The sequence below is a fragment of the Cyrtonyx montezumae genome, unplaced genomic scaffold (assembly GCF_038088225.1).
Source record: "Cyrtonyx montezumae isolate F1298 unplaced genomic scaffold, pur_monq_1.0 scaffold_13, whole genome shotgun sequence".
Taxonomy (NCBI): Eukaryota; Metazoa; Chordata; class Aves; order Galliformes; family Odontophoridae; genus Cyrtonyx; species Cyrtonyx montezumae.
The window spans coordinates 27500403-27510437 of record NW_027071859.1 but is presented as its reverse complement, the minus strand read 5'-3'; the positions used below and the strand labels follow the sequence as shown (position 1 = coordinate 27510437).

Below are 10035 nucleotides of genomic sequence, written 5' to 3'. Positions count from 1 at the left end.
CACTGGAACAGGTCGCCCAGAGAGGTTGTGGATGCCCCATCCCTGGCGGCATTCAAGGCAAGGCTGGATGTGGCAGCCTGCTCTAGTGCTTGGTGATCTTGCCCATGGCACGGGGGGTTGAAACCAGATGATCTTTGAGGTCCTTTTCAGTGCAGGCATTCTACGGTTCTATGATGACTCTACGATTCTAAGATACTTCTGCTCTTGGAAAATGATTTGCTGTACATTTCAGTTATTGAAATAACTACCTGCTATATTCTAAAACACACAGACATGTCAAAACCCAATCTGTATAGACAGAGATGTCCTCTCAAGAATTTGTGGGTGAGAGAGCAATTAATAATCAGTGAACAGAGAGGTTCAAGTTGTATAAGCAACATAATCTAATGCAGTAGCATTCACGTAAACAGGACTGCACAATAGCAGAGTACAAAAGGGAACGGTGAAACAACTGGCAAAAAAGTTGTCAAATGAACTGCAAAATAATATTTCAGGGTCAGCACTGTGCGCTTTCATACACGTGAAAAGGTTGCACAAATGACAGCCAGGGCCTCAACATGGAAATGCTTCAGCTAGTTTTTCATCTCCTGGAACAGAATTCTTAAGGAGCAGAGTACATAAAGCAAGCTGTTCTGGGAAGAAAAGCACACTCTCCTCCCTTACAACTGAAGCGCATTTCCCCCAGCAACTGTGGGGCATCAGCGTAATGATTATATCTGATACGCACGGAGTACAGGAATGGGTAAGAGTTTGTCCTATGAACCAACTTTTAATACAGATAAGAAGCAAGATTTTCATTTATGGGACCTTTTAAAAGTTCAGCACCTTTAAAAACATCTATGGAATACTGTTAGTCCACAGGTATTTTTCATTCAACATTTTGAAATTCTCACCTTTAAGAAACTGCTTTTCAAAGTGGACGACGGCCCGTGTTTTCAGAGAGAGGCTACTTTATGGATCTAAAAGTCCCCACAACTCACACCATATGTCTTAATTAGAGTTAAATCTGGTAAGTCATTAATGTACACCTGATGAATTACTGGAGTAAGCAGCATGCAATTATTGTACGGTTCTTCTAATGAAAAAAATATGAAAAAGATCGTTGCTATCATCCATACTGAACTCAAGTTGACTTTTCCTTTTTTAATAAGCTCTCAACTACACAATGTTAAGATGTGTCCTTGGATAATATATCAGTATAGTACTAAGCATGCACTAATGCTTTTAGAGAACCTTTCAAACATGTCTAAGAAATAAAAGCGTGGAAACACTGCAGATAAATAAGAGATGACCCTAAGCAAATTATCTACAGTAAAAGTTTAGACATCACAGTGCAGAGAACTGCACATTCTGCTGAAATTTATCTTGAAGCCTGGAAATTAAAGTATTAAATGTTAATAGCCATCCTCGAGCCATTCAATTCTGCTCTTAGTTACACTGCTGTGTTTACACTTCGGTGCAGTGTAACTATAGTGAAGCTGTTTCTTTACCTAATTCAGATGTCAAGATGAGACTGGCTACAGCAGCAGGAAACTGAGCTTGGTGTCCCTTGGCAAAGTTTATTCTGTGCTTATATATTGGTTATCTTTCTCTTCACTGATTTTCTTCCTTGAGTGTGTGAGCAATTCATAGTCCAGCAGCCTGTAACTTGGCTCCACTGCAGCTTTCCTCCTACAGCTAAGCAGTTTGTATCTGAAAAGGAGATGTTTTTTCCCACACCCTTATCTGGGAGTAGGGAGCATTTACCTGGCTGAGGTTCCATTGAGCTTGCTGATTTTGCTGCAATCCGTACTTATTCTGTGGAGTAACCATCTGTCCCACCATTCCACCTTGAGGTCCGACGACGTTCTGAGGAAGTCCCATCACACCAGTTTGTGTCGTACCAGTAAATCCATTGGGCATTCCCATTCCTACCATCACCCCTGTGCTCTGCCCCATGACCGGCACCGATTGTCCCATCATGCTTCCCATCATCCCGGTGGCTGCAGGCACAGGAACTCCCATGGCTGGGAAACCTTGGAAATGAGTCGATGGCTGCGTGGTAAATGGCATAGAGGAGGAGCCCATGAACATACCTGGATCAGAGAAAGGAAGACTTCAGAGAAAGTGCTTTGTGATCTTCTCCCTTCACCCCCGAAAGCTTTAGGTGCATTGAAACAAGTGTAAAGGATAATTTTGTCCAGCTGTACATCACTGCTGTCAGTTCAGTTCCTGTAACACTACGAAGTTGCTTCCAATCTCTCAAAGGAGATTCACCACCGTAGAAAGAGTTTGGCAAATCCCTGAGATGAGCGAGAGTCTTTAATCGCCGTACTGTAAGACTGTCTTCCTACAAACACTGCAGAAATCAAACCTGACAGCTCTGCACTCACCCCAGCAGCCTGCTGCAGAGGCTCAGACCCTCAGCAATGGGTCGGACAGCAGGAGCTGAATTCACAAACCTGTCAGTCAAATGCACACTTGATTAAATAATCACACATAGTTTTGTTCTATAGCTTCAGTATCAATGTTTCAGTAATTTTCCCATGTTTGTAATGGTAAAAATACAGTTCTTCATTTGAGTATAGCAGCAGGGTGCCCCACCTTTGTCTTACACTTGTAGGAGGTGATGGTATTCTGAGTAAAGCTTAAAATAGAACTGCATCAGAAACTCGTGCCGAATCATTTACCTGGTGCACTCTGCTGCTGCATGGTTCCTGTGCCATACAGTGACAGGATGGAGTCCTTGGAGAGCTGTTTCTTTGCAGACTCTTCTGATTTTGTTGTTTGCTCCGTGAACAGATCGAGATCTCCGGCTGCTGCAGACAAGGTGGCAGCTGCTGGCTTGGTGGAAGTGCTCTGGGAAATAAAGGTCAGGACAGAATGCTGAGGGAAACCAGCGACACTCTTACATGAAGTATTTACTGCACTCCTCATCCCAGAGCCACACAACAACCGTTCACTTACAGAAAATAAATTTAAGTCAGTGAGGATTTGCGAAGATGCGGTATCACTTAAGACAGCAGGACATACAGCAGGGAAAATACAGAAACTGGGCTGAGGTTACAGAATGAAATGAAAACCCTGACCAACCCCAGGGACTACACAGACAGGTCGTTCCTTCCTGCTGCGCCCACATCTTTTATCAGAGAGCAGCATAAATCCTGAGCTGCAGCCAGATTATGGAAAATAATTAGGAAACCAACAAGGAGATTACAATTCACATCTCATTAATCCTCTCATAAGCAGAATAAATGAGAGGAGCTAACACAAAAGATGCAGTGTTTTAGAGTACACTTCAGCTAAGAAGATAATATTTTTTGGAGAAAAGGCAAAAGTAAAATTTCAGATGCTAAAGTAAACAACTTATAAAATACAGTGTAATTGACTGAGAGCTCTGTAAGCACGCTTCCTTTATTGAGAAAACATAATGATCTCCAGCTTTTACCATGGTCCAGGCAGGACTGAGCAAATAAAATACACTCAGGCTGTCAGGCTCTCTTTCACTACTTGTTCTACAACCAAACTTCATCCAACGTCTGTCAGTTATTCAGCTGCTAATACACATGTGCTTCCATACTGCTTAGGTATTCCTGTTACATTCCTTGAAATGAATGCCTCCTTCTGTGACCAGTGGGAACTTCCAATGCAAACCAATGCTGGGTGCAGTAAAAGCGTTATGGTCCAGCTAAACAATGCCCCCTGACTGGAGTCATGGTTAGTGGGCATGCTGGTGATGCCTTGAAGGTTGGATTTAGACGACCTCAGTGCTCTCTTCCAACCTTATTCTACAGTTCACACCCGTGGCTTACACCACAGCATATTCAATTTTCAACTCTTCCATACCACAGAGGGGAAAGCTGCTTGCATGAAACCACAGTGAGGGACTGGCTCTGCAGTCAGATCTTCACTGCCATCCTCCAGCAACGCCATCAGAGGAGAAGCCACCCCGAAACACACAGGTGCTGTAACACACCTCTGCTCCTCCTGGTTCACATACTCATAAGGCCACTGCCTCGTGCTTATTACTGACACAAATCCTGATTGCAAATCAAAAATGACTGGGTTTTGTGGGTAGTAGGAAGCCCTCTCAGACTGAGAGAACTGTCATGCTGCCAAAACCTTTTGGAGAACTAAATTAGCGACGAATTTCAATTTGTATTCAGGGAAAAGCCCACCCTTGGTGGTTGTATGTGTCATTCCATAGGTGCACCCAGAAGTCCCAGAACTGAACTGTTATACAACAGCTGTGTTCAGATAAAGACAATGAAACAGCACAAGTGCTAAGAGAGGCAGCTCCTCTGCGCTGCTCATGCTGCAGTAAGGAGGAGGCTTGCTTCTTCTAGAAGGGAGAACAGTAGATGTGCCTGTGTGGTATTTTTCTTTTCCTGTTCTCATTTTGCCTGTTTTCTTGTATGGTTGGTTTGTTTTCTAAATAAACAGCATCAGACTGTTCTCTGTGGGATGACCTCAGTTTAGAGGGTGTTGGGATACGTGAAATACTGTCACCTTTAGGTGCATTAGTGAAATAAAACACACTGTACTTGTATGTGCTTTGCACAAAAAGAAGGGAAAGCCCAAGGCCCAGGGGACGGATGATGAACAGCTACCATGTTTATGTCACAAGATTAAATGTTCATTTCAAGTCTGTTAATTCAGTTTGGTTTTGGAAGATTCTAAGAGGATTAAAAGGCACTGAAGAAGCACTCCCTCAAGTGTTCATCAGCTGAATAAATGGCAGATAATGCAAACTACATGGCAAGAAAAGAGGGTGGCATTCAAGTTAAACATAGACACAGTTGTCATATGCCTCCTATTCTCATGCTATCCAAGACCTCTGTGAAAGTATGTCTTGATGATACAAACAACATTATGCCTTTAAGAAAAGCTGTGTGCAATGCCCTCCGTCACTGCACCGAATCAGGTAGTTAGGAAATAGGAAATAGGAAACAGCTCAGCCGTGTATAATGGAACTTACCAGAACTACTAGCAGTTATCTCAAATACGTTCCATGTTTAAACATACACTGGTTTAATCACTGACAGCTTATTTATTACCTGTAAAGCATAATCCCTAAGAAAAGGAAACTGTTACCATAAAGTATCAGTCATATGTGCCAGGGCCATAAATGTGGCAGTTGAACCCATTGCATTTAATACCTGGCCACACAAACTGCAAGAGGCCAACAGCAGAAGTTTAGGTTAGCACAGGAGACTAAAAATAAATATTCTGATTTTGGCTTTAAATACCCTAAATATTGCAAAACAGAATATAAAGCTCATGGCATCCTCAATATTTTAAGTTGGCCTGACAGCTGTAGCAGTCCAGGTGGCCCCTAGAGATCTCAAGGAGATTCCACAACCTCTCTGGGCAATGCGTGCCACTGCTGTCATCCACACAGCACAAAAGTGCTCCTGGTGATCAGAGTGTTCCAGTTCGTACCCACTGACTCCTGCCCTAGCACTGAGCACCACTGAGCAGAGCCTGGCTCCACCCTCATCTCCATGAGCCTCCTCTTTTCCAGGCTCTCAGCCCCTCATAATAGCAGAGATGCCACAGTCTCTTAAATCAACACACTGGCCCTCTGCTCTCTCCAGCCTGTCTGTCCATATATATCTCTCTTGTACCAGGGAGCCCAGAATTGGACACAGCATTCAAGGTTCAGCTTTACCAGTTCTAAGCAGAGGCAAAGGATCACCTCCCCAGACCTGCTGGCAATATTTTACCTAGTGAATCTCAGAATTGCAGTAGTTTTCTCTGCAGCACGGGGCCACTGCTGGCTCACATTCACAATGGTACCCACTGGGACACAGGTCCTTTTCTGCCAGACTGCTTTCCAGATGGGTGGCACCCAGCACGTCCTGGTGACTGGGGTTGCTGCTCACCAGGTGTAGACTCTGCACTTCCCCTTGCTGTACCTCATAAGGATCCTGCCAGCACAGCTCTGCAGCTTGTCCAGGTTTTTCTGAATGGCAGCACAACCTTCTGATGTGCCAGTCACTCCTCCCAGCTTTGTGTTATCTCCAAGCTTGCTGAGGGTGCACTCTGCCCCATCATCTAGATCATATGAAGATGTTTAAGAGGACTGAATTGTCTCTCTGCTTTGGTTTCCAAGGTTTTGAATAAATCAAATGCCTCTGTAGTCTAGCACGTACACTGCTATTTTTGTCTCAATTCTTCAGCTAACTCTTAGCTGAATCCTTCTACCAGCTTTCAACATCCACCTTAAATTCTTTCAAATGCTACTCCTTTTGATCATCCTGAAACTTTTCTTTCATCCTTGTTAGCTTTGCTCTCCATAAAGACTGTTTGTATAAAACAGTTGGAAAAATAAGCTTCATCTGTCCCCAGCTTTCCAGGCAGAGGACAGAATTTTGCCCTTACCTTAATAACTTCACACTTTTCATTAATGGGTTAGAGAAAAAACGAAGAATACAGCACGCAACTGACCTGCCTGGAGACCAAAACAAATTATGTGCTATTCTGCCACATCTACACAACTCATCCATCAGACTGTAGGTCTCTTAGCACTGTTACCTCCACTCAAGTCCGTGAGCATGCATACTATTAGAACAGCTCTTCAAGCGCTGTTGTAGAGTTCTTTCTCTTCCCTCAGTCTCAGAGTAATGCAGATCCCAGTACTGCAACAGCTTCAACCACACCTACATTTCAGTTCTTTCCAACAACTCATTAACCTGTTATGGCTTCTGGAATACACAGTGTGCATCTTTACTCACCATGGCCCAGTTATAACAGTCTGTAGAAACTTCTGAATGCCTACGTATTTTTAGCATTCAGGAACAGTTCCAAGAACAAACACTGCTCTTCATTCCCTCTGTCAAGCCTCTTTATCTGGGCCATGTCTTTAGGAAGCGGAAGTCAAGATCCTGGTTTGTATATTATGTCCAAGAAAGACAGTGAAATACATCTAAAAATGTACAGATTGCAATATTACAGAAACCATTGTTCTGCAAGCTCCCCAGGAAAAAGAGATGTCACAATACTGCAGACTTCACTGTCCTCTGCAGAGCACTGCATTCTTTAAATGTAATACTAAAGAAACACAGGGAATAGTTACAACTGCATGTCTCCATATAGCTTGAAGCAATCTTTTTCATCAAGAATCTAACATATAATAAAAGAGAGCATACTCTTGCCACTCAATGCAAGAAAAACTGAGGCTCATATGAAAAGTTACAAGAATTTAAAAGTGAAAGAGGCCTCAGAACTGAAAAAAAAAGGTCAACACTAAACAGGAGAAATACAGCACAGAATCACAGAACTGTATGGGTTGGAAGGGGCCTCTAGGGATCCTAGAGTCCAACCGCCTGCCAAAGCAGCTCCCTAGCCCAGGTTGCACAGGTAGGCGTCCAGGCGGGTCTGGAATGTCTCCAGAGAAGGAGACTCCACCACCTCTCTGTGCAGCTGTGCCACTGCTCCGTCACTGCACTGGGAAGAAGTTCCCACACACATTTGTGCAGAACTTCCTATGCTTCAGTTTGTGGCCATTTCCCCTCATCCTATTGCCACACACTGCAGAGAAGAGTCCAGCCTCGTCCCTTTGCCTCCCACTCCTTAGATATTTATAGTGGATCATATCTCCTCTGAGTCTTCTCTTTTCAAGGCTGAACAGACCCAGGTCTCTCAGCCTTTCCTCATAAGGAAGGTGTTCCATGCCCTTTATCATCTTTGTAGCCTCTTTGCTGGACTCTTCAAGGAGTTCCCAGCCTTATTTGAACTGGGGAGCCCAGAACTGGACACAATACCCCAGGTGAGGCCTCAACAGAGCAGAGTAGAGGGGGAGAATCACCTCCCTCGAGCTGCTGACCATGCTCTTTTTAATGCACCCCAGGATCCCATTGGCCTTCTTGGCCACCAGGGCACACTGCTGCCTCATGGTCAACCTGTCATCCACTAGGACAGCCAGGTCCCTCTCCTCAGAGCTCCTCTCCAGCAGTTCATCCCCTGACCTGTACTCATGCATGTGGTTATTCCTCCCTGGGTGCAAGACTCTACACTTGCTCTTGTTAAACCTCATCTGGTTCCTCTCTGCCCAACTCTCCAGCCTGTCCAGGTCTCACTGAATGGCAGCACAGCCTTCTGGCATGTCAGCCATTCCTCCCAGCTTTGTTGCACCAGCAAACTTGCCGAGGGTGGACTCCATCCCCTCATCAAGGTCATTGGTGAAGATGTTGAACAGGACTGGAGCCAGCGCTGACCCCTGGCACTTGGGAGATGTCAAAACGATTAAAATCTCAATGATTCCAGCAATATTTGATTTGCCATAACTTGAACATATGAAAAAAAGGGAACACAGAACCAGAATAAACTGGTGTTAAAACACACTTATCCTAAACTATGGAGAAGTCCTCTTCAGCTTCTTCAAGAGGTGAGCAAACAGCCACTGATAGTAAAACAGTTTAATAATTCACCCACTGAACCCCTTCTAAGTTCCATAATCTCATCACTGACACCAAATTATGAACAATTTGGTGAAGAAGGTCGAGCGCTGGGGAATCCAACAACCAACTCCCATACCTAAGCAGCTTCCATTTGCACAGTCAGAAATACAGAGGACTGCTGCTCTGGATGTGGGTGCAAGTGTACCCACAAGTGTAAGAAGTTTCAATATGACCCTGCATCAAGCCTGCCACTAAATCCTGGCATTCATCCACCGACTTCCCAGACTCTCAGATTGTCTCAGTGACGATAAACTGAGCAAGTAGAAGCAGACAAATAATTAGGAAACAATAACACTTCCTATGATTAAGAGACACATTTGATAAGCTTGGCAGTAACCAATTACAGCCACAGAGTCAATCCATGCCACCTATATTCAGATGAAGGAATAAACATACCTCAAAATCTAGAAAGGGTTAAAATAAATGCAAGAAGAAGCTAAAAACAATTCAGTAGATGACATGAAAATAGGACTAAGTAGCTCCCTAGTAAGACCCCCACACAGATAACACTCACAGCACAGCAAGCTTTTGAACAAATCTTTTTTTTTTTTTCCACAAAAAATAAGGACTCTGAAACATTCTCATCACCACAGCTTGTTGAAAAGCTGAAGTTTGTCTGCTGATCTGCAGCAGTCGTGTACATACATACACCTCTGGGAAAAATGAGTATCTGAGAACACAGAGTTACCTGAAACACAGTACTACTTTAAATGAAAATTTGTCTTGAAACGGATGTGATGAATATATAGCATTTGTACCAAAATGTGTTTCTGTAGCTCCTGAACCAACTCTCAGAACAATGCAAAAACATGAATACAAAAATCAAACAAAAAAAAGCCCTGAAGTCTAATTTCAGTGGATTTTAGCATCCTGCCTTGGGAAAGACTCACACTGAGTGTCAGTGTTTCTGGGACTCAGTGCTTTCAAACTTCACACGTCACTGTTCCCCCCTTCTCTCCTTCCTACAAGTTTCAGCAAAGAATGAAGGCCACATTTTTGCTGGAAGATACACCCAGACAAAGTCTGAAAATATTATCTGTTGAAAACAATTTAGGAAGTTGCTTAATTACAGCTAAGAATTGAAGACTTTTGTATGGTTCCTATACAATGTTTGGTAACAAAAAACTCTGTACTAATAGTTAGTTACACTCACTTCTACTTAAAAAGTGTACACTCAGTAAATATATAAAAATGTGTTGTTTTTTTCCTTCTAGTCCATGAACACTGCAAAACCAGTAATTTTATAGCATACACCCTTTTTCTATCTTTTCTGTAAGAGCTGGTTAAGCTAACACTACTTTTAAACCCCCTACACTTGCTACTAGGCAAAACTTGAGACATGGCATCTGACCCCATTGTTCTTTACCAGCCCTTTATAAATGCAACATTTTTATTTGTATCCTGCCATACAGAATAGGAGGAAGAAATATTTGAAGTGTTTCTGAAGACTGTAATGAAGACATCTGAAAGGAGAGTTAAAAATCAATAGAATGCTGAATGCTGAAGTCATCTTTGAGAATGAAAAATAAGCACTTCTGTTTTCATTTAAAATCATGTATTGGCTACATCAATTGTCACAATTCCTGAGGTTTTC

At 43.1% G+C, this 10035-nt stretch overlaps 1 protein-coding gene across 5 annotated transcripts in view; it reads right to left on the bottom strand.

Annotated features, from left to right (window-relative positions):
* The window catches only part of SMAP1 (small ArfGAP 1), a 90537-nt gene that overhangs the window by 2578 nt on the left and 77924 nt on the right, over positions 1–10035 (bottom strand). For all 5 annotated transcript variants that reach the window (XM_065730894.1, XM_065730895.1, XM_065730897.1 and 2 more), the window contains 2 exons: positions 2670–2838; positions 1747–2075 (listed from right to left, as the gene is read on the bottom strand). In XM_065730894.1, coding sequence (XP_065586966.1) covers positions 1747–2075; positions 2670–2838 — 498 coding nt within the window. The remainder of the gene's footprint in view (positions 1–1746; positions 2076–2669; positions 2839–10035) is intronic.